At 44.0% G+C, this 27,901-nt stretch overlaps 1 protein-coding gene across 1 annotated transcript in view; it reads right to left on the bottom strand.

The window, feature by feature from the left end:
• The window catches only part of LOC142312890 (uncharacterized), a 155,570-nt gene extending 137,887 nt beyond the window's left edge, over positions 1-17,683 (bottom strand). Inside the window, 6 exon segments of the mRNA XM_075351875.1 lie at positions 13,043-14,344; positions 16,560-16,650; positions 16,849-16,943; positions 17,023-17,146; positions 17,229-17,408; positions 17,538-17,683. Coding sequence (XP_075207990.1) covers positions 13,043-14,344; positions 16,560-16,650; positions 16,849-16,943; positions 17,023-17,146; positions 17,229-17,408; positions 17,538-17,615 — 1,870 coding nt within the window. The 5' untranslated portion in view covers positions 17,616-17,683.
• Between the last annotated feature and the right edge of the window lie 10,218 nt (positions 17,684-27,901).

The raw sequence follows: 27,901 nt of genomic DNA, 5'->3' as shown, positions 1-27,901 counted from the left end.
AGGTGTACGGAGCAGAGCCATGTGTGTACGAGGTGTACGGAGCAGAGCCGTGTGTGTACGGAGCGGAGCCGTGTGTGTACGAGGTGTACGGAGCGGAGCCGGGTGTGTACGACGTGGACGAGGTGTACGGAGCGGAGCCGTGCGTGTACGAACGCTTGGTCCACTCTCGGCTAATCCGCTATTTATCTGAAAACTCACTTCTTAATCCCTCTCAATCTGGTTTCCGCTCTTTACACTCCACCGAAACGGCCCTCACCAAAGTCTCAAATGATCTATTAACAGCAAAATCTAAAGGCCACTATTCCCTATTGTTTCTCTTGGATCTCTCAGCTGCTTTTGAGACTGTGGATCACCAACTTCTCTTCACCATGCTCCGCTCTATTGGCCTCAAGGACACTGCTCTTGCCTGGTTCTCCTCCTATCTCTCTGACCGCTCCTTCACGGTTTCCTTTGCTGGCTCTTACTCCACTCCTCTCCCCCTCACCTTCGGGGTTCCTCAAGGCTCAGTCTTGGGCCCTCTCCAATTCTCTCTATACACCGCCCCTATTGGACAAACCATCAGCAGATTCGGTTTCCAATACCATTTCTATGCTGATGACAACCAATTATATACATCATCTCCAATCATCACCCCTGCTTTGTTACAAAATACCAGGGATTGTTTGTCTGCTATCTCTCAAAGCATGTCCTCCCTCTATCTGAAACTGAATCTCTCCACAACTGAGTTTCTTGTGTTTCCTCCCTCTACCAACCAACCTACACCCGACATCTCAATTACCTTCGATGATTTAATCATTATTCCCAAGCAGCATGCTCGCTGTCTTGGGGTCATATTTGACTCAGAACTCTCCTTCATTCCCCATACACAATCACTCACTCGCACATGTCACCTATATCTCAAAAACATCTGCAGAATCTGACCATTTCTTACTTTTGAAACTGCAAAAACCCTTACTGTCGCTCTCATTCATTCCCGCCTGGATTACTGCAACTCTTTATTGATCGGTCTCCCTCGGACCAAACTCTCCCCTCTCCAATCCATCTTGAATGCAGCAGCCAGGGTCATATTCCTGTCCAGCCATTTCACCGATGCCTCCACCTTGTGCCAGTCACTACACTGGCTACCTATCAGCTACAGAATACAATACAAACTCATATCCCTCACCCACAAAGCTCTCCACAGCTCTGCACCACCATATATCTCATCCCTCATCTCTGTCTATCATCCTACCCGCCCCCTTCGCTCCGTAAATGATCTTAGACTTACCTCCTCCATAATTCGAACCTCACACCTCCGTCTCCAAGACTTTTCTCGTGCCGCGCCAGTTTTCTGGAATGCACTACCCCAAAGAATGCGACTAATATCCAGCCCCCAAGTTTTTAAGCGTAAATTAAAAACACTTCTCTTTAGACAAGCTTATCATAATAACTTACTAACCTAACTCTCCCCTATCCCACCTTTTAAATGCTACTCGTAACATTCTCTGTCCTATTTCTGTCCTCACATCCTACATACAACCAATAGCACGTAAGGGCACCCAAAAGGTTACTGTCTAAAGACCAGATCATTCATCTTTATATGTAACCAATTAAGTAGCATAACAATGGCCGGCCAGATCTACAAGTGTGCTTCACCTCTTGTGTCCCCCTTCTTCCCCATAGATTGTAAGCTTTCCAGCAGGGCCCTCATTCCTACTGTAGCTGTTGAATTATGTACTATTTTGTTTTGTATTGGTCTATACAACCCCCCACCTGATTGTAAAGTGCTGCGGAATATGTTGGCGCTATATAAATAAACTTTATCATTATTATTACGATGTACGGAACGGAGCCGTGCGTGTACGAGGTGTACGGAGTGGAGCCGTGCCTGTACGAGGTGTACGGAGCAAAGCCGTGCGTGTACGTGGTGTACGGAGCGGAGCCGCGCGTGTACGAGGTGTACGGAGCGGAGCTTCGCGTGTACGAGGTGTACGGAGCGGAGCCTTGCGTGTACGAGGTGTACGGAGCGGAGCCGCGCGTGTACGAGGTGTACGGAGCGGAGCCGCACGTGTACGAGGTGTACGGAGCGGAGCCGCACATGTACGAGGTGTACGGAGCAGAGCCGCGCTTGTACGAGGTGTACGGAGCGGAGCCACGTGTGTACGAGGTGTACGGAGCGGAGCTTCGCGTGTACGAGGTGTACGGAGCGGATCCTTGCGTGTACGAGGTGTACGGAGTGGAGCCGTGCCTGTACGAGGTGTACGGAGCAAAGCCATGCGTGTACGTGGTGTACGGAGCGGAGCCGCGCTTGTACGAGGTGTACGGAGCGGAGCTTCGCGTGTACGAGGTGTACGGAGCGGAGCTTCGCGTGTACGAGGTGTACGGAGCGGAGCCGCGCTTGTACGAGGTGTACAGAGCGGAGCCGCACGTGTACGAGGTGTACGGAGCGGAGCCGCACGTGTACGAGATGTATGGAGCAGAGACGCGCTTGTACGAGGTAAATACAAACGCCGCGTGTTTACGAGGTGTACGGAGCGGAGCTTCGCGTGTACGAGGTGTACGGAGCGGAGCCTTGCGTGTACGAGGTGTACGGAGCGGAGCCGCGCGTGTACGAGGTGTACGGAGCAGAGCCACGCGTGTACGAGGTGTACGGAGCAGAGCCGTGTGTGTATGAGGTGTACGGAGCAGAGCCGTGTGTGTATGAGGTGTACGGAGCAGAGCCGTGTGTGTACGAGGTGTACGGAGCAGAGCCGTGTGTGTACGAGGTGTACGGAGCAGAGCCGTGTGTGTACGACGTGTACGGAGCAGAGCCGTGTGTGTACGAGGTGTACGGAGCGGAGCCGTGTGTGTATGAGGTGTACGGAGCAGAGCCGTGTGTGTATGAGGTGTACGGAGCGGAGCCGTGTGTGTACGAGGTGTACGGAGCGGAGCCGTGTGTGTACGAGGTGTACGGAGCAGAGCCGTGTGTGTATGAGGTGTACGGAGCAGAGCCGTGTGTGTACGAGGTGTACGGAGCAGAGCCGTGTGTGTACGAGGTGTACGGAGCAGAGCCGTGTGTGTACGAGGTGTACACCTGTACAAGAGTGTTAAGAAAATCAAGTGTTAAAAGTTATAGTAAAATGTATTTTACAACACAGTACAGTTTTATGGCAACACAGGAACAGCATTCTTGGCCCACGTTGCCATAAAACAAGGCAGTGCACAACCTGGCTACAGGAGCAGAAACCGTAAGGATAAGCAAAGATCTAGATGTCACAGTACCCCTCCACCCCACTCTTACAAGGGGCATCTGGACTTTTAGGGCCAGGTTAATCAGGAAAGAATAGATGGAATTTCTTGATCAGGTTGTTGCTATTGTTATTACTAGTCAACAGCCAAAATCTTTCCTCTGGCCCATAACCCTTCCAATGAATGAGATATTAAAGGGATTCTCCCAAGTGTCAAGGATTTTTTATACCATGTGAGCAAAACTACACTTTAACCAGGTCAGAAGGTTGAGGATTGTTGACAGGGTGAATGGTATCTTTTGAGCAGTTATTTTTGTTAATTCTTGAGTATTGTTAAGGAAGAGGGAAGTTTTAAACAGAAGGGTACATGGTTGACAATCTCAATGATTTCATATGAACCAATAAATTTGGGTCCTAGCTTAGCAGAGGGAACCTTAAGGTTAATGTTGAGTCCAGCACTGTAGTGACCATTCCACCCAGTCTCTACAGTGACTCCTCAATCTCAGACCCTAAAATCATCCAAAATAACAGATTTTGTAACGGTATTCAGTATCAAAATCCTTCCACGATTCAGACCACTGAGAGCAGCAAGCTCAATGTCAGACAGCTTACATCCATCCTTATGCCTGCAGGCTGCTTAAACATCCCTCCTAACAACCAAGTCCAGGAACCACTTGACGCTGCCAGACAATGAACTCGTGGCAATGCATCAGTATTTTGCATTTAATTTTTCTCACCCTACAATAAAGTTATAATCTTGCAGTGCCAGGAAGCAAAATGTTACCCTTATGTTATTCCCTACATTTTAGCTCACCCACCTTTAGCTGCTCAACCAAAACTTTTTGCCCATTAGGTAGTACCTCAGAATCTCCAGTGCCCGTTTATGGCCAGATATTCCCTTTCCACATAAGAATAATTCCTTTCACAAGAGTTGAGCTTTGTACTCAAGTACTGTATATAACTCGTTGTTCTTCCCCATTCACCTTGTGAGACATAACTGTCGCTAAACCAACATCTGAGGTGCTGTCTTCAGAATTTTGCCTATAGCCATTTGAAACGTGGCTGGGGCACACTGTATCCCAGGTATTGAGACTTTTGCCCCGCTGGCCATTTACGACCCACAATGTCATTGGCTCCAGGCCTCGGACAGATTCTTGGGGGCTGCACTGCTTGGGGCATCGGCCCTGTTTTTCCAGCTGTTTAATCTTTCTTAGGGCGGCTTTGCACGTTGCGACATTGCACGTGCGATGTCGATGGGGTCAAATCGAAAGTGACGCACATCCGGCGTCGCAGTCGATATCGCAACGTGTAAAACCTTTTTGATACGATGAACGAGCGCAAAAGCGTCGTTATCGTATCATCGCTGCAGCCTCCGACATTTCCATAATGCCGATGGTGCGACAGGTACGATGTTGTTCCTCGCTCCAGCGGCAGCACACATCGCTGTGTGTGAAGCCGCAGGAGCGAGGAACATCACCTTACCTGCCGCCCGGCTGCAATGAGAAGGACTGAGGTGGGCGGGATGTTTACATCCTGCTCATCTCCGCCCATCCGCTCCTATTGGCCGCCTGCCGTGTGACGTCGCTGTGACGCCGCACGGCCCGCCCCCTAAGGAAGGAGGCGGGTCGCCGGCCAGAGGGACGTCGCACTGCAGGTAAGTGTGTGTGAAGCTGCCGTAGCGATAATAATCGCTACGGCAGCTTTCACTAGATATCGCACGTGCGACGGGGGCGGGACTATCGCTGCAGCATCGGTAACACATTGTTACCGATGTCGCAGCGTGCAAAGCCCGCCTTCGACTCTGTGCACGTGCACACAGTGTTCACTACTGGACGTTGCAATGCTGGGTTATGTCCCAATTCTGGCTCTTTTTGGTCAGAGTTAGCGTGTTTTGTAACTCCCGTTTCCCACTCTTTCCAATGTGAATGCAGCAATCCCAATCTTCTATTTGATTTATTTACAGCAGTCACATACAGCAGTTGCAGTTTCCTATGTGATGTATGCAGCAGTGTCTCCTATGTGATTTATATTCTCCTATGTGATGTATACAGCAGTCTCAGGTGAATCTTATGTGATATACAGTATATGATGCCGCAATCTCACTGTATCCTATTTGATGCATATACAGCAGTCTCATTGTCTCCTATGTGATTTTTAGACAGCACTTTTGGTGTCTCCTATGTGATGTGTATATAGCAGTCTCGGTGTCTCCTATGTGATGTAAAAACAGCACTTTTGGTGTCTCCTATGTGATGTATAAACAGCAGTCTTTGTGTCTCCTATGTACTGTATATACCATAGTCTGTGTCTCCTATGGAATGTATACACATTTGTGTATCCTATGGATATATACAGCAATGTCAGTGTCTCCCAATAATTTCTATACAGCAGTTTTGGTGTCTTCTATGTATTGCAGGGCTCTCCTTGCTTAAGTTCTATAAACATTACGCAAGTAGTGATGAATTTCCCACTTTTAAGTGACATGCTGAAATATGCACCTGTGTGCAGAACAGCTACATGGTGCAAACAGTTTGATTCAAAACTTATCGAAAGCGTTCACTGTGCTCCAGACTGACCAACACAAACCTGGAAAAGCAGTTGTGAATAGCAACATCATCAATAATAGATACCATCACATGTCTAACTGAAGCAGATTCAGCCATCACATTAGTGGTGAGTTAGTTAAATGTTTGACTACGTAAAGCAGATCATTTTTAACTTGATAATTTTGCACGGCACTTAACAGTGTTATAAATATAGAAATATCCTTTGAAATAAAAGGTTTGCCATCCCAGCTGTAACCTTGATGGCATCTTCTCCATAAAGTCATATGTTTTGTGTATGGCAGAGGTTCTCAAATGTCAAGTAGTTTGATCATCTCTAGTATCTCCATGAACACATCACCCCCATCCTCTTCTTAGGAGTTACCAAAAAGTGTGGAATGGATGCTCAAAGTGATGTAAACAGGCTTGCTGTATCCAAGAGTAGCACGACTATTAAACCATCCACAGAAATGTAACATTCTTGGGGGCCATCATCCTTCAGGGATGCAGGACACAAGAACTGGGAGCTGCGTCACGTAGTACCACACTTCATTGGTTCCACTTCATAAGAACACTGGGATACAAAGAGACCCAACTGTTGAATCCCCCAACAGTGAACTTCAACTTTTCCTTCCTAGGGTTGTACCACCCTCAGGATAATCCTCAGTAGTAGGAAAACTCTTCAAACAGGAAACCAGTTGATCCAGTCTTCCATTGCTGTGGGGCTATCCATGTTTCTCGAATAGTCAGACAAACTCTTGTGACATCATCATCCCATGCCTTTAAAAGCCAACTAAGACAGGTATGTGTATGCTGTAAACTTGTATTCAGTTACCGTGTGCTTTGGAGTTTCTCTCAGCATCCATTTTTTCAGCTGGCAATCATTTCTTTGGCAAACTTGCTTATCAACCACCTATATTTACTTCCTGACTCAGACCTGCCAATTAAACCTTCATCTGCTGTAAGCATAACCGACTCTTCTCTGGTGCTGCTCACTTACAAACACTGCTTGTAACAGAGTGTATCTTTTCAAGTATGCATTCCATTTGTCTGTTTATCACTGCTGCTTAAATCCATAGCAAGGATCATCTGACTGCTAATAGTTTATAACTGTATTAAACATTTGATGGCTTCAAGTCCTAAGCTGTCTATAGATCTACAGTTCCTATGTATGTCTACACTCTGATTTCAATTGTCTTGAAGTGTATTCTCCTCTGCACTTTTGCCTGCCATACACCATATCCTGCTGTCCTGGTTCTCATGTCCTGCCCATTATGCTATAGTCTTCAGTGTGTGTTGTTCACCTTGACTACGTCTTAGAGAATCCACCTGACCAGATGAACCAATAACAATGCAAATAACATTGCGAGTGCACTAGGGAAGTATCAATGCACTTGCAAAGCTTTTTTTTCCAGCCTTATATGCAATTGGCCTCCATGTTTCATTTGAGGGTTCGTCAGGCAGGTCGAGTCCACATCCTGAGTCATCACAGAGGAGTACCAGCGTTTTCAGCAGCTCTACGAATACCCACTGCGGTAATTGCAGACTGGCCGTCCTTGTCAACCGGTACACAGGTGGAAAACCTACCCGTGTTGGGACCGTGGAGACAGGGGAGACCAGTGAGAGGCCCTGAAGGGCACAGAGGGGGCGAAGCGGAGGTCCCTTGGCCTCGTCCCTCCATTGACTGACTACACCGGTGCCCTGATCAGTTATGGTGTGTCTTCTGTTGTGGAAGCATTTTTTCTCTCCTCTAGGATCTAAGTGGTAATGACAAGTACAGGCTGCTGTCTGCTGCCTGAAAGATGAGGGACATTATGCCTTCCACACTTGAACTGAGAGTGGTCTGTTCCGCTTTGCGCTCATCAGTATTTAATGGATAAAGTTGTCTATCAGAGAGTGCACTGCTCCTCTTGTACAAGAGGGGCATAACTTTCAGATTGGTCTATCTGAGGGTGTTGGTTGCAGTTAAAGAATGTTTGAAAAATGTATTTTCGATCTTATTTCAAGTACGGTTGTGGTTAATAATGTGTTAGAGTCTCTAACAGTGTAGTTGGGGACTCTAACACCAAGCTTGTCCAAAAAAAGTGGCGCACGTTTTCCGCCATTTTCAAAAACCCATAGCGTTCTCATTTTTCGGGATCTATGGCTCAGTGACGGCTTATTTTTTGCGTCTTGAGCTGACGTTTCTAAATTAAACGTAATTTTGGCGTTTGGAATTTTTTTGCCACTATGCCGTTTACTGATCAGATTAATTGATTTTATATTTTGATAGATCGGGCATTTCTGAACGCGGCGATACCAAATATGTGTATATTTATTTTTTTAACCCTTTAATTTTCATTGGGGTGAAAGGGTGGTGATTTGAACTTAGGGGTTTTTTTTAAATTTTTTAAAACTTTATTTTTTTTTATTTTACTAGTCCCCCTAGGGGGCTATAGCGATCAGCAATCCGTTCGCTCTGATCTATCTGCTGATCACAGCTATACAGCTGTAAACAGCAGATACAGTCACTTCCTGATTCACTGGCCTCCCGGCCGAGTGAAAACAAAAGTGAAACGTCATAGCTGCAGGTGTCAACACATGACCCTGTGCTAACATGGCAACCACCATAAGTCACGTGATCACTCACTGCCAGACTTTGGCAGCGAGATGTAAGGGGTTAATGTTACGGGTGGAATGCGATTCCACTTGTAACATGCAGACACACGTCAGCTGTTGAAAACAGCTGATATGTGCGCCGATCGCCGTACCCTGCCCGCGGCAGATGGCGGGGCTTAACGGCACATGATCCATGACGGATAGATCCTTCAAAGGTCGTGAAGGGGTTAAAAGACAAAGAAATAAAAAAAAAAAAGGGGGGGGGTGGATTTTTTTCATTTCGTCACTCAGTCATGTTCTTTTATAGCTTAGCTACTTATTCGGAGGTGGCCTAGGTTATTTTTTAGGTCTTCCATAATGTACCATGCAGTTGAGGTAAAAGGTCCTTATTTGTGAGTGCGTCGCCCTGTTCAATCTCCATATAATGCATAAGTTGAGTTTTCAGTTCAGAGATAGAGGGGGTGGAGGATGTTATCCAATATTTAAGATCCACAATCTTTAGAGGTGCACATAATAGTTATACCTAAACCGGGGAAAGACCCCTCTATTATGTCCAATTATCGACCAATCTCATTATTAACTACTGACATAAAGCTCTTCTCCAAATTGTTAGCTAACAGACTGGCCCCACTCCTCCCCGCAGTCATCAACTCAGATCAGGTGGGATATGTGCAAGGGAGAGAGGCTCAAGACAATGTTATTAAACCATCTTATTAGTGTCACAAGCTATTGCCACAGTGAAACTATTTCGGCTTACTGTCCATAGACACCGAAAAGGCGTTTGATCGTGTACATTGGAACTTCATGAGGGCAGCTCTTACACAGCTGGGACTTGGCTCAAATTTCTTAAATAAAATTTTAGCGCTTTAAGCCTGTCCTTCAGTGAGTATTATAGCTAATGGCATCATGTCGGCTCCCATTGTGATTCGGGATGGGACGAAACAGGGGTGCCCTTTATCCCCACTGTTATATGTATTAATTATGAAACATTTAGCCATTGCTCTCAGAGCCCCAATGTGCACGGTTTAGATATAGGTGGCGTGACCAACGAAACATCACTGTATGCAGATGATCTGCTGTTATATGTCTCACAGCCTCACCTTACTTTTCCCTCCTTGGTGAAGGAATTTGAAAAATTCGTGAACTTGAGCAATTTAGAGTCAATTATCCTAAGACAGAGGCTCTGAATATCACCCACCCATCATATTCATTTTCTTTAGCTCAAAGTAACTTCCCCTTTCAGATGGCAGACTCAGGCGATTAAATTCTTAGGGATATTTATACCAAAATAAAAAAATAAATAAATCTTTATTTTTATATAGCGCTAACATATTCCGCAGCGCTTTACATACATCAGGAACACTGTCCCCATTGGGGCTCACAATCTAAATTCCCTATCTGTATGTCTTTGGAGTGTGGGAGGAAACCGGAGAACCTGGAGGAAACCCACGCAAACACGGGGAGAACATACAAACTACTTGCAGCTGGTGTCCTTGGTGGGATTCGAACCCAGGACCCCAGCGCTGCAAGACTACAGTGCTAACCACTGAGCCACCGTGCCGCCCAAAGGATCTTAGCCTGTTATACTCCTTGAATAATGTTCCACTATTGCAATGTGCTCTTAAGGATCTCACGACATACAATAAAAATCCTATATCATGGTTTGATCACATGAATGTTTTTAAGATGTTCTTAATTCTTATATGTGTTCTAGGCTGTCCCTATCACCCCCTCCTCATTTCTTCCTTACAGTTAGATCTGATCTAACCAAATTTGTATGGGGTCATTCAAGACCAAGGATTAAAATTCAGACACTCACTCGAGCCACGGATACTGGGGGAGCGGGCCTTCCTGACATGAAGCGGTACCACCAGGCATCACTCCTGATTCATATATTTGACTGCCATTTTAATGCTAAATCTAAACAGTGGGTCCATTTGGAACAGAATGGGTATGTTACCCCTCTTAAAATACCTCCCATGGTTTGCCTCGAGAGGGGTGGGACAGATGGACCCCACGTTCTTCTTGATGGGGGCCACTTTGGGGGTATGGGACCGGTTAAAACAGAAATTTAGCCTTCTTGGTTCATCTAAACTTTTGTTCCCAATTCTCTCTAACCCTGAATTCCCAGCAGGGATGTCACAGGGCAAATTCCTACGGTGGAGTGCTGAGGATGATCCTCAGATCTATCATACTATGAAAGGGGATAGGATTACATACTTTGATAAATTACAAAAGCTAGATCCATTTCAGACACTCTCCTGCCTGGAATACAGACAGTTGTCTCCATTTGTGAGCGCTCACGTTCAGAGCGGACAGGGCTCAACTACCATTGCACCTATCCCCTTTGAGAGATTATTCCTTCAGGATGTGGGCCCCCCATCTAATCTCCCTTATATATAGATTGTTATCTCAGGCTACAATTTCTCGGGAGGGGGATCCACACTTTTTAAGTGGTTGGGAGGCAGAACTGGGTACCACTCTCTCGGACGGGGAGAAACTAAAGGCATACTTATATACTCATAAAATGTAGTCAGTGGGATACACCAAAGAAAAAAATTATAAAATTCTGTCTACGTGGTACAGAATTTAGACTTCGCAAGATTTATCCGACTGGTGTTGGCATCGCGGAACTGAACGTGGTACGCTGCGGTATATTTGGTGTAGTTGTGACAAGCTACAGAAAATCTGGAAAAAGGTTTTCAAGGTATACAGCTCCATCTCTACACACAGCTCTGTTATCGATCCTCCCTGGTTCAATCAGGTCACAGAAACAGAGGGTTGCAGTTCTGTCTAGCGGCTGCCTACTCTGTCATACCTAGACATTGGCGTACCATGACAACTCCCTCCATACAGGAGTGGTACCTTGAATTTGCCCATATCTTTCACATGGAGGACCTCTGAGGAGGCACAGGGAGATAAGGAGAAATTTATACAGATCTGGCAAGATTCTCTTCAGAGACTCCAATTTTAGATCCATCTTTGAGACTGAAGGTCGGCGAATGATAACCATTAGTTCAAAACTGCCCACGGTGGACCCTGCAGCTATTGGACCGGTACCCTCTCTCCTCATCTGCTCCCCCCTTTTTTTTTTTCTTCTCTCTCTTTCTCCTCTTTCTTTTCCCTTCTTGCCTTTTGTATGCTTTCCATACTAATCTTTTTTTTTTTTTTTGCTTCCTGTTTTTATCAGAAGTATAACCGCAGTTTCAGTGCATTGGTCGCTCATATGAGCCTTATAGGTTATATGGTACTGATAGGGATTTGTTCTTCCGTGTTTTTGAATCCATGAGTATCATACAAATGAATTTTAGATTGGCTAGCTCAAGAGGTGATCAAATATATACACTGCATTATTTTGTGTGGCCCTGCGTGGCTGGATTTTTACGCTCATGGTTTCTAACTTTATATTCTTGTATCTATGTGGGTTTGTCTCTCTTTTTTTTTTTACTTTTCAGTAAAGAAAGATTATACATAAAAATCTTTATTAAACGGATGTCACCAGGTTTTTGCTAGCACATGATTCTAGCGATGTATCACTTACTTTATGATTCCTAATGTTTTGATTAATAACGTATATCTGCTGAAGATCTACCAGATTTCTGAATGCTGAGCTCTGCATAACCCCAACCACACAACTAATTGGAAGCTTTCTGTGTACATTGTGCATATTAAGAAAGCTGCCAATAAGTGGTGGGAGAGTGGTTGGACTAACTGGCACCAGGTTTACTAGTCCTTTAATGATCTCTTGCCCATAAAATAGTGATTTTATAAAAATTACAGCAACCAGCCCAGTAAAGTAAATTTTGCATTTCATTTGGAAACCAAGGTCCCAGAGTCTAGAGAAAGAGTGGAGAGACACGCAATCCAAGCTTCTTTAGGTCTAGTGTGAAGTTTCCACAATCAGTGATGGTTTGGAGAGCCATGTCATCTGCTGAAGTTCGCCCACTGTGTTTTAGAAGCCCAAAGTCAGCGCAGCTGTCTACCAGGAAATGTTAGAGCACTTCATGCTTCCCTCTGCCGACACGCTTTTTGGAAATGGAAATTTAATTTTCCAGCAGGACTTTCCACATGTCCACACTGCCAAAAGTACCAATACTTGGTTTAATAACCACAGTATCACTGTGCTTGATTGTCCAGCAAACTCGCCTGACCAAAACCACATAGAGAATCTATGGAGTATTGTCAAGAGGAAGATGAGAGACACCAGACCTAACAATGCAGATGAGCTGAAGGCTGCTATCAAAGCAACAAGGACTTCCATAATACCTCTACAGTGCCACAGGCTGCTCGCCTCCATGCCACGCCGCATTAATGCAGTAATTCATGCAAAAGGAGACCTAAGTATTTAGTGCATTTACTGTACATACTTTTCAGTAGGCCAACATTTCTGAGTTTAAAATCATTTTTTTAGTTGGTCTTACATAATATTCTAATTTTCTGAGATAATGACTTTTGAGTTTTCATTGGCTGTAAGCCATAATCATCAACATTAACAGAAATAAGCATTTGAAATAGATCCCTCTGTTTGTAATGACTCTATATAATATATGTTTTTCTCTTTTCGTATTGAATTACTGAGATAAATTAACTTTTTGATGACATTCTAATTTATAGAGATGCACTTGTATGTATTCTAACCTGTGTGACCTTTTTGATGGTGAAAAAGTTGTGATTTCCTAGAAAAATATTTTCCACATTGTGAGCATGAAAATGGCTTTTCCCCTGTGTGAGTTCTTCTATGAGTATCAAGATGTGATTTTTGGTTAAAACATTTTCCACATTCTGCACAAGGAAATGGCTTTACCCCTGTATGAGTCCTCGCATGTTTAACAAGATTTGATTTCATTGTAAAACACGTTCCACATTCTAAACATGAAAATGGCTTCTCTCCAGTGTGGGTTACCTGATGCTGAGTAAGATGGGATTTCTGGTTAAAGCATTTACCACATTTTGTACATGAAAATGGCTTCTCTCTTGTATGAACTCCCCAGTGTCTAACAAGATCTGATTTCTGTGTAAAACATTTCCCACATTCAGAACATAAAAATGGCTTCTCCCCTGTGTGAGCTCTTTGATGTGTAACAAGATTTGGCTTAAACCTATAACATTTTCCACATTCAGAACATGAAAATGGTTTATCCCCTGTGTGAACTGCCTCATGTCTAACAAGCATTGATCTGTTTTTAAAAATTTTGCCACATTCTGAACATGAAAACAGCCTCTCTTCTATGTGAATCTTCTGATGTATAACAAGATGTGATTCCTCCATAAAACATTTGCCACATTCTGAACATGAATGTGGCTTTTCCTTTTGGTGAACTTTCTGATGAGTAACAAAATCTGATTTCTGGCTAAAACATTTCCCACATTTAGAACATAAAAACTGCTTTTCTCCTGTGTGAATTCTCTGATGTATAACTAGATGTGATTTGTCTATAAAACATTTGCCACAATCTGAACATGAATATAGCTTTTCTCCCTGGTGAACTTTCTGATGAGTAACAAACTCTAATTTTTGGCTAAAACATTGACCACATGTAGAACATGAAAATTGATTTTCCCCTGTGTGAATTCTCTGATGTATAACTAGATGCGATTTCTCTATAAAACATTTGCCACATTCAAAACATGTACATGGTTTTTCCTCCTGATGAACTTTCTGATGAGTAATAAACTCTATCTGACTAAAACATTTCCCACATTTAGAACATTCAAATTGTTTTTCTCTTGTATGAAATCTCTGATGTATAACAAGATGTGATTTCTCTATAAAACATTTTCCACATTCTGAACATGAATATGGCTTTTCCCCTGAATTAATTTTCTGATATTCAGAACATAGGATACTTTGATCAGATAATACAACTTTGCTTTGAAATGTTGAGGGTATATCTTGTACATTTGCATTCTCTTCATATGTATCTGGTGTAATTCGATGATCATTTGTTTTAAAATCTGAAGACAACACGTGTTGGACTGAAGTCCTGATAGAGTCACCTGCCAAGAATAAGACCGTTAGGGTGGGGTCTTGGAATAAGAGAGGAAAATAAACTCCAAATGAGAAATTATCCAAATAAAGGATGCTACTACTTATATGTAAAAGTAAATTAGCGATTATCATCATGATATAAAGGTAAGTATTTGCTGTGGTTACAGAATGGGTTTTAACTAAGCATATAGAAAGTGGAAGGTATGGCGAGTTTGGGATCTGACGGATTTCTTCCTGCAATTTTTCAATTGTTCTATGATGTTTTTGCTGTGCAAATGTCACATAAATTAGTTTTTGTGATGCATGCCAAATGGGTCTTTTTTAAATGAGGATATTAAAAGCTACGTTTTCATAAGATGTTTTTTTCACTGATTGAATTTGAATTTTGGTCCCACACGACAGGTTTATGTGAATAATAGAGTGTTGTCATGATGTGACTACAGGTGTCACACTTGGTCATGGGAGGACTCCCGGCGAGCGGCACAATACAGTGGGTATACCAGGGGAGGGGAGGACACCCGGCGAGTGGCGTGATACACAGGGTACAATACGACGGGAGGCCCTCGCGTTAGGGAGGGAAGAGCGGGGTCACCTCCTAGTAGTCACATAAGGTTGAGCCCTGCATTCTCTACCATCCATAGACAGGTCCTTCCCCCTGTGCACTGATCACATGCCTAGGCCCTCACTGACCATAAACTCACCCTGGTTGGGCCAGTGAGAAGCTAGTTTCACTACTACAATAAGACAACAGGAGGTAGGTAAGATATTTGGGTGGGGAACGACTGTGAGCGGAGTTTCATCGCACGTCACAGCCCATCTTCTCGCACGCTCTCTCTTCATCACAGAGCGCCACAAGCACGAGCGACGCTGGGATGTGATGCGTGGTGAAACTTAGTCCACAGCCCAGTCACTCACGGAGACTGGGTCCCACCTCGGTGATGTCAGGTCAACTTCCAATTACGAAAGTTGAGGTGACATCACCGGACACCAGAGGTCACTGCAGCCCGGGTCACGTGATGGGGATGAGCGGACAGCGATAGGGCTGCTCAAAGGCAGAATTGAAAACGGAAGGTATTTAGAAAAATCCTTCTGTTTCAGCTTTACATCAATGTGGCCACTAAAAACTGTTTTGTACTGAACCACCTTCTTACGCAGTGCAGTTTAACAGTTTTCTTACTGCAATTAAAGGGGTTGTTCAGTCTTATTATATTGAAGACTTGAGAAACCCTGACCAATAACTGACACAGGAACGGAGCTGGATGCCCACTACAAAGTGTACGGAACTGTGATGATCTTGCTTGCTTTACTTACTGTTAACCTCCGGCCGCCACCAGAGCCAATAACCTCGGATTGATGGGTGGTGGTGCTGGTTGTTGACAACCATCGATCTGGTAACTAAGGATTCCTTTAGTTATCTATACTCTCACAATAACTGTTAAAAAGACTGCAAGAGGTTCTGGTGGAGACATCTTCAGCTTATTATTCTTCTGGCACAATACAACTGCTGAGTGCTTGTTAGGTTTCTAGTTAGTAGGCAATACCCAATTCCACTTTTTCAGCTATTGTCAACCTTTATAAAGTCCCTTGTGGTTGTTTTCTTTATGTCCATTCATTGTGAGGTAAAAATGAACTGGTAACATGATTTTCCAAGTAGATAAGATTACTCAGATACCAAAATTGGATAGTTTGTTAAAAATCATTTTAATAGCTTAAATGAATATGAATATAAATATGCGGTCATGTTTTGAAATCTGTAACTTTTTATTTTTACTTCCTTTTTATGTATACTGAAATGTAGTGTTTAAGTAACTCATTTTGGTGTGCATAAGATGTTTTTATTGTGTTGTCTTGTTAGTTATGGCATTTACAATACGGGTTAAGTAATTTTTTACTTTGTAGTTTTATGAATACGGCAAAAGCAAATATGCTTATACATTTAATTTCAAATGGGCAAGAGAGGAATGATTCACATTTTCACCTTTTTAAATGTTTATATTTTTTTAAACTTTTTTCTTTATACTTTATCCTTTTGTTTTTTTTATCTCCATAATGAACTCAAATCTACGATTGTTTGATTGCTTGTTCAATATATACGCTACAGCACGATTTTGCAATATAAAGTACTCAGACTGCCATCAGCTCCCTGCAATCACAGTTCTCCAGAGAGGCGAACTATGAGTGCCAAGTCCGAACCCTTCTTAGGATGACTACTGGTCTACTCACCTGGGTAGTCATATGTAGGAATCTCCTCTTTACTCCGCTCATCACCCCTCACATATGTCTCTGTAGTATTAATATGGGTCAGATCTTCACCCTGAAACAAATATTGTAAAAGTCACAGACGGATGGAGAAGTCACATCTATGATCAGCTCTAATCCTGCCATCTCCACCGTTCTCATTACACAAGTATAAAACATATAATACTGGTGGATAAAACAAGACTGAACACAAGACCTTCACAGCCGTCTACACATCATAGGGGAGATTTCATGTCATCTTCCCTCCATCTACCTGATGACCCTGAGGAACATTGGGATTTTCTTGTTTACAGTCCTGTGGAAGAGGACGGGGACATCTCTCTGGTGTTGTTCTCTTACTGGATGGATCTTTAAGAAACACATACAGGGATTGAATTAATTTTTTACATACAGATTATTATAGGCGGTATTTATTCCTGTGTATTACCTAGTGATGTGAGGGGCTGGGGAACCTCCATCATAACGTCCTTGTACAGATCTTTGTGTTCTTCTAAATATTCCCACTCCTCCATGGAGAAATAAACGGTAACATCCTGACACCGTATAGGAACCTGACACATACAATAATACCGTCACCCCCCGATCCCTTCATAGCGTTACTGTATAGTGCCCCAGCATTCCCAGCAGTGTCACCTCTCCGGTCAGCAGTTCAATCATCTTGTAGGTGCGTTCTAGGATCTTCTGGTCATTGATGTCCTCATGTATCAGGGGGTGAGGTGGAATCCCCGTGATTGGGCTCAGGGGTCTTCCCCATGCCTCAGACATAGGGTCCTGACAGCACTCACTAGAGGTCTTCTTCACCACTGTGTAATCCTATTTATGGAAAGACACATTAATAAATCTCACTACAGACATTTCCAGAGTCCTCTCCTCTCCAGTTCTGTCCATCTGTTATTCCCATAGATAAGAATGATGTAATGTGACATGATCAGAATCTCTCACCTCTCCAGTAAGCCAAAACAGGATCTCTAGGGTGAGGTGTAATATCCTCTCCACCATCTTGTCCCTGTCCCTATCCATCCTTGATGGGTCAATCAGGAAAATTCTCTTATATAGAAGATCTGCACTGAGAGGATCAGATATTGTAAGGACCTGAATGGGAAGAAGATGAGACAATGTAATATCATAAAATGTGTAATAATACAATTATTCTGTCCCAGACGACACAAATGCTGGAGCCGACATGGTTTAGACTTACCACTGCACTCCCTTTTACACTATGGCAGGCAGCCGCATCTTAGAAGTTGGTGGAATGGAATCCTAATCTGAGCAGAGAACGCAGAGAGAGGCAGAGAGGCCCAAGGAGGATGCGAACATTTGTGAAGGTCATAGTCACTTTTTAATGCTATGGTGGAAGGTCACTTTAAAGAACAATGGTGAGATTGAAGCTAATTGAGGTTCGGGTCCAGAACAGAACTTTAGATAAAATCTGGCTGAACCTGCAGAACTTTAACTTCTTTGGGCTTGCTCATCTCTACTTGAAAACCAACATTATTAAAAAAAAACAGCTGTAGTACCCGGGCATTGCCCGGGATAGTAACTGTCTCTCTCCCAGTCTCTGTCTGTGTGTCGCTGTCTGTCTGTGTCTATGTCTCTGTCTGTCTTTTTCTATCTCTCTGTCTGTATTTGTATCAGTCTGTCTCTCTCTATCTCTGTGTCTGTCTCTATATGTGTGTCTGTCTGTTTCTCTCTTTCCCCGGTCTGTCTCTTTCCCCGGTCTGCCTCTTTCCCTGGTCTGCCTCTTTCCCTGGTCTGCCTCTTTCCCCGGTCTGCCTCTTTCCCCGGTCTGCCTCTTTCCCCGGTCTGCCTCTTTCCCCGGTCTGCCTCTTTCCCCGGTCTGCCTCTTTCCCCGGTCTGCCTCTTTCCCCGGTCTGCCTCTTTCCCCGGTCTGCCTCTTTCCCCGTCTGTCATGTGGCGAGGTTGGTGTATGTGTGGTGAAATGTGTGCTGAGGGTGGTATATGTGTTCAAGCATGTGGTAGTGTGTGGCGCATTTTGTGTGTGTGTTCATATCCCCGACTGTGGCGAGTATCCCATGTCAGGGCCCCACCTTAGCAACTGTACTGTATATACTCTTTGGCGCCATCGCTCTCATTCTTTAAGTCCCCTGGCAGCTGTCAATTTGCCTCCAACACTTTTCGTTTCACTTTTTCCCCATTATGTAGATAGGGGCTAAATTGATTGGTAAATTGGAACGCATGGAGAGCCTATGACGCTCTCGGGGTCCAGACGTGTGAGTGTGCAAAATTTTGTGGCTGTAGCTGCGACGGTGCAGATGCCAATCTCGGACACACACACACACACACACACACACACACACACACACAGACAGACATTCAGCTTTACTGTATATATTAGATATCAACAGTCGACAAGGTTACAAGTCAATCTCCAGAGATCTTGATGTTCCCTTGTACATAGTGTGCAACACAATGAAGTAGTTTACAAGCCATGGCACTGTAGCTAATCTTCCTGGGCGTGGATGGCAGAGTAAATTGATGAAAGGTTAGTCCGGATGGTGGATAAGCAGCCTCAATCAAGTTCCAAAGAAATTCAAGCTGTTGTGCAGGCTCAGTTGCATCACTGTCAGCATGGACTATCTGTTGACATTTGAATTAAAGTAAACACTGTCAGGAGGCCCAGGAGGACCCCACTGCTTCACTTAGACATAAAAAAGCTAAACTGCAGATGGCCAAAATGTATGCCAAATCCTTCTGGGAAAGTGTCTTCTGGACAGATGAGACGTAGATAGAGCTTTTTGATAAAACACATTCCACTGTTTACCGAAAAAAGAATGAGGCCTATAAAGAAAGGAACACTGGACCTACAGTCAAATATTGTGGAGGCTCAAAGATGCTTTGGGGTTGTTTTGCTGCCTCTGGCAGTGGGTGGCTTGACTGTCTGCAAGGCATCATGAAATCTTCAGATTACCAAACAATTAGCCAAACATACTTCAAGAAGCCCCAAGAAATAGATGGAAACAAAGCACTGGAGAGTTTTGAAGTGGTACAATGAGTTCAGATATGAATCCCTGTGGAGAGATCTTAAAATTGCGGTTGGGAGAAGGCGCCTTCAAATGTGAGAGATCTGGAGCGGTTTTCAAAAGAAGAGTACAAAAGTCCAGCTGATAAATGTAAGAAGCTTGTTGATGGTTATAGGAAGCGATTGATTGCAGTTATTTATTCCAAAGCGTGTGCAACCAAATATTAAGTTGAGGGTGCCATCAACTTTGTCTGACCCATTTTTGGGGTATTATGTTGTTCCAATGTACACAAAGGAAGAGAGAGGGAGAAATACTTAATTTTCTGGAATAGTTTCAAGGGTTACTTACAGCAAATAGAGGGCATCAGTTATAACCTGCCCAGGCCAAGGAATGCACTAGCATAGACCTGGGCAAGGGGCGGCCCGCGGGCCACATCCGGCCCGCCTACTCTCTGTGACCGGCCGCCCGTCTTCAGCCGGTGCAGTGGAGCCGGGCTGCAGCGTGCCGAGCAAGGAGAGATCCTGTGCAGGTCCGCACTCCGCACAGTCAGTGCAGGCAGCGGAACGCAGGAGTCTTTCCTCTGTTCCCTGCCGGCACGAATTGTCAGTGACACACGTGCGCGCTCTGACGTTGTCAGTACTGCACTGCGTGTGTCATTTCAAAAGTTCCCGCCGGGCAGGAGAAGAAGCGGCACAGCAGACGGACTAATTCATCCTGCACTGTAGGACCTGCGATGATGTCACGCCCATGTGACTGTTGTGGGAGGAGACACAGGATGCCGGGCAGAAAGCAAGACATGCTGAATCCTGAAGGAGATGTGGACACATGATGACTGGTAATAAGAAAAGAGGGGACATGAGGGGGAGGGGGGCTGCAGGGTGAGTGCATATGTGGGAACATGGAGCTGCAGGGTGATTGGCATATGAGGGAAGATGGAGCTGCAGGGTGAGTGCACATGAGGGAAGATGGAGCTGCAGGGTGAGTGCATATGTGGGAAGATGGAGTTGCAGGGTGAGTGGCATATGAGGGAACATGGAGCTGCAGGGTGAGTGGCATATGTGGGAACATGGAGCTGCAGGGTGAGTGCATATGTGGGAACATGGAGCTGCAGGGTGAGTGCATATGTGGGAAAATGGAGTTGCAGGGTGAGTGGCATATGAGAGCTGCAGACTGACAGAAGGATGTGAAGGGGTGCAGAGTGTTTGAGAGGGGTAAGTTGGGGTACAGGCAGGGTGAAATATGTGGGCAGGGTCTGTGACATATGAGGGTGTAGTGTGTGTGATATGGGGGTGCAGGCTGTATGGGGAGCAGGGTGTGTGACATATGGGGGTGTAGTATAATACAGGTGTACTATATGGAGGTGTAGTATATTACAGGTGTGCTATATGGAGGTGTAGTATATTACAGGTGTGCTATATAGGGGTGTAGTGATGTAGTATATTACAGGTGTGCTATATGGAGGTGTATATAGTGGTGTAGTATATGGGGGTATAGTGATGTAGTATATTACAGGTGTGCTATATGGAGGTGTAGTATATTACAGGTGTACTATATGGAGGTGTAGTATATTACAGGTGTACTATATGGAGGTGTAGTATATTACAGGTGTACTATATGGAGGCGTAGTATATTACAGGTGTGCTCTATGGAGGTGTAGTATATTACAGGTGTACTATATGGAGGTGTAGTATATTACAGGTGTGCTCTATGGAGGTGTAGTATATTACAGGTGTGCTATATGGAGGTGTAGTATATTACAGGTGTGCTATATGGAGGTGTAGTATATTACAGGTGTGCTATATGGAGGTGTAGTATATTACAGGTGTGCTCTATGGAGGTGTAGTATATTACAGGTGTGCTATATAGGGGGTGTAGTATATTACAGGTGTGCTATCTGGAGGTGTAGTATATTACAGGTGTGCTATATGGAGGTGTAGTATATTACAGGTGTAGTATATGGGGTGTAGTGATGTAGTATATTACAGGTGTATATAGGGATGTAGTATATTACAGGTGTACTATATGGAGTTGTAGTATATTACAGGTGTGCTATATGGGGGTGTACTATATTACAGGTGTAGTATATGGGGTGTAGTGATGTAGTATATTACAGGTGTACTATATGGAGGTGTAGTATATTACAGGTGTGCTATATGGAGGGGTAGTATATTACAGGTGTACTATATGGAGGTGTAGTATATTACAGGTGTGCTATATGGAGGTGTATATTACAGGTGTATATAGGGGTGTAGTGATGTAGTATATTACAGGTGTATATAGGGGTGTAGTGATGTAGTATTACAGGAGTACTATATGGAGTTGTAGTATATTACAGGTGTGCTATATGGGGGTGTACTATATTACAGGTGTAGTATATGGCGTGTAGTGATGTAGTATATTACAGGTGTGCTATATGGAGGTGTAGTATATTACAGGTGTAGTATATGGGGTGTAGTGATGTAGTATATTACAGGTGTATATAGGGGTGTAGTGATGTAGTATATTACAGGTGTACTATGTGGAGTTGTAGTATATTACAGGTGTGCTATATGGAGGTGTACTATATTACAGGTGTAGTATATGGGGTGTAGTGATGTAGTATATTACAGGTGTGCTATATGGAGGTGTAGTATATTACAGGTGTACTATATGGGGGTGTACTATATTACAGGTGTAGTATATGGGGTGTAGTGATGTAGTATATTACAGGTGTAGTATATAGGGGTGTAATGATGTAGTATATCGGAGGTGTATTATATAGTGGTGTAGTATAATACAGGTGTATATGGGGGTGTAGTATATTACAGGTATATGGAGGGAGTGTAGTATAATACAGGTGTATATGGGGGGTGTAGTATAATACAGGTGTAGTATATAGGGGTGTAGTGGTGAAGTTTATTACAGGTGTAGTATATGGAGGGGGTGTAGTAATGTAATATATTGGGTAGAACTGAGGTAATTATATTAGTCCGGCCCTCTAAACCAATCCCAATTTCTCATGCGGCCCCATGGGAAAATTAATTGCCCACCCCTGCACTAGCAGAATGCAGCAAGACCCCCAATAAGGGGGAGGCATCACAGGTGCAAAAGAAGCAAATCACCCACACACTTCCAATCCATGGAGGGGGCGATTGCTGGATGATAAAACTACACACAAGTGGTTGTATACGGCGCCGTTCACATATGTAGGTGCACAGTAACTGGTTAGCAGCCTATTACCACGCCCATACTATTAGATCAGGCGGGCTGCGCCAGTACTATGCAAGTGCACCATACAGGGACGGGGACTCCAACATACAAGGCCTAGCATTAAGGGGTCTGGCTGCATCCTGTATAAAATGTTATGTGCAAAAGTTCAAATTGGGCCCCCCTTCACAAAAAAAAAAGTAATCAGGGTCATAGCACGTAAAAGAGGTTGGTTAGAAATAAATAGATTTTTTTTTTTTTTAAATCAGATCTTTTTTATTTAAGAACTAAGAATCAATACAGAGAAAATATATTGCATCTTATATAACTAGTAAAAGCGTACATTGAAAAACATATGTTGTCTATAAATCAGGTTCTTCCTCTGTATAAAAAAAAAAAAAAGGATTCTTAGATCAGTTATATAAATTGAGCCTACAAACAACATGGCTCCACAGATAAACAAAAGTTTAAATTATAAAATAATACCTCAGTCTAATAGAAAAGTCTCCTCCATCAGCCGTGTCGCTCCGCATCGTATTTCCATACCCGCTTGCCTTTCTCTCCCCGTTTAGTCATCAATCACACCCTTCCGGCCCCTCCCACAGCGCCGCTCAAAGTCCACTCCGCCACGTAAAACACTAGTTTTAACTTTTACTCCCCAAACGTTCCATTCACTGCAAGCACAACAGTAACTGGTCCAACATTGCCTCCTGCACTAGTGCCCCAGAGGGGAGACCCGGCGCCTCCATCCATGGCTGTCAGATTTTTTAAACTTTCTCAGTGTTTTTCTCTTTAAATAAACTCCCCTTTCTAATCTAATGGCATTATTTAATTTATTTTTAAGCTCTGATAACGTTGGTGGTAGAGGATCTAACCAATGGTATGCCAGTATCTTCCTTGCTTAATACAGGATATGTGCTATTCCCAGGGCTGTTGGAGAGTCCAGGTCTACTCCTCCCTCCCACAGACTCAACAAACATAAACGAGGTGACGGCTGTATTGTGATATGATATATTTGGTCTACGAGTCCCAGGGTTTGTTTCCAGAAATCACCAATGTGTCCACACTCCCATACAACATGCATCATCCTGTCCACACTTAACACATTGTGGATTTGGTCTAAGTCCCATCCTGATAATAGGCTGGGAGTTTTATATACCCTGTGGATGAGATATATTTGAGAAAGCCTTTGGCACTCAGAGACCACCAGTTTAGGGACCTGTTCTAGAGTGTCGGACCACTGGTCTTCCATCAGGGGACCAACGTCCCGTTCCCAGTTACTTTTAACAGACAGTGGGTATGTCTCCAGATGGGCAGGTAGTAATCTTTTGTATAGTTCAGAAATAAGGCCTTTAGAGGACTCAGATGTAAGCAGCCTATGTAATGTTTGATTGTGTCACTGTCACCGGATTTGTCCTCCCCTGTCTCTCCAGTGCGTGCCTCAGCTGTAAATACTGATAAAAGAAGACATGCGGAAGGTGAAACTCCGTTCTCAATTGCTCAAAACTCTTAAGAATATTATTTTGTAGTACTTGTGACACTAAATGGATCCCTTTATCTTCCCATCCTCTGAACCCCACTAATTTTTTAATTTCTGGCAAATCCGGGTTCCGCCACAGTGGCCGGAACTCCGTAGGCCCATTTATCTTCAAAAGAAACTTACCTCTGTCCCATACCCGAAATATCATAGCCAACGTAGGATATCGTGCCCCATTTATCTGTCTTTGTCTCACATCTAACTGGCAACCCGGATATTTCCATACAGATCCCTCTCTCACTATATCACCACTATTATCATACGCTCCTTCTTTGCCCCAACCCCTTAGATGTTGCATCTGGGAGGCTATATAGTATATATATGGGTTTGGTACCGCCAGTCCTCCCTCCTCCTTTCCCCGCTGTAGCACTTCCAGTCGAATCCTACCCTGTTTTTTCTTCCAGATAAGTTCCCGGAATAATGTATTAATTTTTGCAAAAAATTCCCTACGTATCCATACTGGAGAATTATATATAAGATATAGTAATTGTGGCATCATTACCATTTTGATTAAGTTGGATCTACCGATATTTGATAGCAGCAAGCGACACCAGGTGTGTACCTTTGCTCTGAACCGCTGCAACAGGGGTTCCAGATTTAGGGCCTGGAAATCCTTCGGATTTGGGCTAACAGTTACTCCCAGATACTTAAACTCTCGGACCACAGGAACCGGTATCTGCAAGTCCGAGAAATCCACCGGGAGAGGGTCTATCGGCATTAAAGCCGATTTGGACCAATTAATCCGAAGGCAGACCTCTGCCCAAATTCTTGAATGATATCCATTGCCGGCAAAATCGAGGAATGTACCCTGTCTAAATATAAAAGTAGGTCATCCGCATATAATGATATTTTCTGCTCCACACCTAAATCCCGTTATCTCCATGGACTTCCGTATTGCAACTGCCAATGGCTCTACTGCTGTAGCAAATAGCAAGGGCGAGAGCGGGCACCCCTGTCTAGTACCTCTTCCAAGAGGAAAAGACTCAGAGACCCTGTCATTAGCCCTAACCTTCGCCACCGGTGAGTCATATAGCAGCTTCACCCAATTTATAAATCTGTGTCCAAAACCCATTTTCCGAAGTACCGCCCACAAATACCCCCATTCTAAGCTATCGAATGCCTTAGCGGCATCTAAGGACAAAATTGCCCTTTTCCCTGGCTTCTCAGAACTATGCTGAATCCCTAAGTATAATTTTCTAAGATTCATAGATGTGGCTCTACATGGAATAAATCCTGTTTGATCATTCTGTATAATAGATGAGATGACTCGGGACATCCTATTGGCGAGCACCTTGGCCAGTAATTTAACATCTGTTGGTAGTAGAGAGATTGGGCGGTACGAATCCGGGATCTCTGGATCTTTTCCGGGTTTTAATATTAAGACTATTAAAGCTTCCCTCATAGAAGGCAGGAGAACCCTCTGCCTTTCAGCCTCTTCAAATACTTTAAGTAGTTTAGGTAGTAGTAAGGGTGCATAAGTTTTATAAAACTCGCCAGGCAGGCCATCCGTTCCCGGAGCTTTTTCATTTTGCGTCTGGTCAAGCGCTTCCTCCAATTCTTCCAACAGGATGTCTCGATCCAACAAATCCCTTTCTTTGTCAGCCAGTGTGGGGAGAGAGAGAGCATTCAAATATTGCTCAATCTCAGTCTCCGTAAGGTAACAGTCTGATGTGTAAAGCCGCATATAATACCTCTTTATCTCCCTCACTATATCCTCACTTTCCGTTACAAGACCACTCCGTCTTCATCCTATTTATATATGAAGATCCTTCCTGCGCCCTAATGACCGTGGCTAGTAGGTGCCCTACTCCCTCCCCCTCTATGAAATATTTCTGCTTGAGGAAGTAACGTTTATTTGCTGCCGCCGACATGAGATTTTCCCTGAGTGACGTTTGTGCCTTCTCTAGAGTGTTTTTCGTTTCCTCTGTCGGGTTGAGCACCACCGCAGCCTCCGCAACAGATACTTCCTGAATCAGACTTTGGGTGTAGCGTCTGTTTTGGTTTTTACGTATGCATATTTCTCTGATATAGATGCCCCTCACCACGGCTTTCATAGAGTCCCAGACTATATGTGATGGTGCGGAGCACTCATTAAGTTGGAAATATTCTAAAATATTATCATGTAAAGATCCCCCTATAAGGTGGATCCAGAAGGGATTAAGTTTCCAGATAGGCCTAGACAGGGTGAGTGGGTTTCCCCATGAAAGTGTAACATGGAGTGTTGAGTGATCAGATACGCTTCTAGGTAGATAGGCCACCGTTTGTACATATGAGGTCATAAGTGTGTTCCCAATAGCCAGGTCTATCCGTGACATAGTGTGGTGGGAGCTAGAGTAGCAGGAAAACTGTTTGGATGTGGGGTTTTGGACGAGCCAAAGGTCTACCAAACACAGCTCTGTCAGCATTCTAGCAAATGAAGTTGAGGCTGCGTCCTCTGATATGTTCCCCGAATGTAGCTTATCTAGATAAGGATGTAAATATGTGTTAAAATCTCCTATCAAAAGAATCGGCACAGGGGGGAAGGAGTCTAAAACAGACAAGATTCTTTTTACTGGTTCGACTGAGTATGGTGGAGGGATGTATACCGCAACCAGAATAAATTGTATACCATACAGCGTGCAAAGTAAACAAACAAATCTGCCCCCAGGGTCAACCACTGATTTGGTACATGAAAACGGAATGGATTTGTGCACCAACACACTGACACCCTGTGCATGGGTCGAGTATGTGGAATGATATTCATGTGTGATCCATCCCTTCCTCAGCCAATGAACATTATCTCTTACCATGTGGGTCTCAGATAAACATAGAATAGCCGGGAGAAACTTTTGCAAATAAGTAAATATAGCACATCTCTTATTCGCATCCCTGAGCCCCCCAACATTCCACGCTACAATATTAAGTGATGTCGCCATAAGAGCAGGTTAATAAATAATAAACCAGAGCATACTCCATTACTGGGGGAGAGAGGCAATCTCCACCAATTCCTGATAGCATTAGGTTGAGCGACACGACTGAGGTACACCACACCCCACATATTAATTGCAAAATACAACAGTAAAACGAAAAAACAAGGAGGGAAATAGAGCCCTGCACAACCAGTGTACAATGTCCCCACCCTCAAAAACAAGTGTAACTTGCACATTTCTCTGAGATAGAGAGAATCAGGGCTAGAAAACTCGCCCAGAGTCCATGCAGGAAGAAGGGTTCACAGCTTTTTCCCGTAACGAGTGTCCACAGTGAACCGGTCATCTCCCGCCCTGGATCCAAAATGAAATGATCAGTAGTAATTATACCAGCATAGCGTCTCAGACAAAAAGAAACAGCAGCACCTGGTGGTAGAAAGGGTGATCTTCAAGTATCCTTCCTCCTCATGGACCTCTCATTAATAACCAGCCAAGACAGCGCCGCTCCCGCCGTATCAAAAAACTGAGTTTCTCCATTCACCGCAATTCGCAGTCTAGCAGGATACATCATGGAGTATGGCACTTGTAATCCGCACAGTCTTTGTTAAAACTCAATAAATTGCGCCCAGAAATGTCAATAGATTTAGCAGCTGACTGGGTCTGGTACATAGGACTAGGTTTGCAGAAGTGGGCAAA

This window comes from Anomaloglossus baeobatrachus, chromosome 5 (assembly GCF_048569485.1).
Source record: "Anomaloglossus baeobatrachus isolate aAnoBae1 chromosome 5, aAnoBae1.hap1, whole genome shotgun sequence".
NCBI lineage: Eukaryota > Metazoa > Chordata > Amphibia > Anura > Aromobatidae > Anomaloglossus > Anomaloglossus baeobatrachus.
The sequence above is the reverse complement of the archived record's forward strand: the minus strand, read 5'-3'. Positions and strand labels throughout refer to the sequence as shown.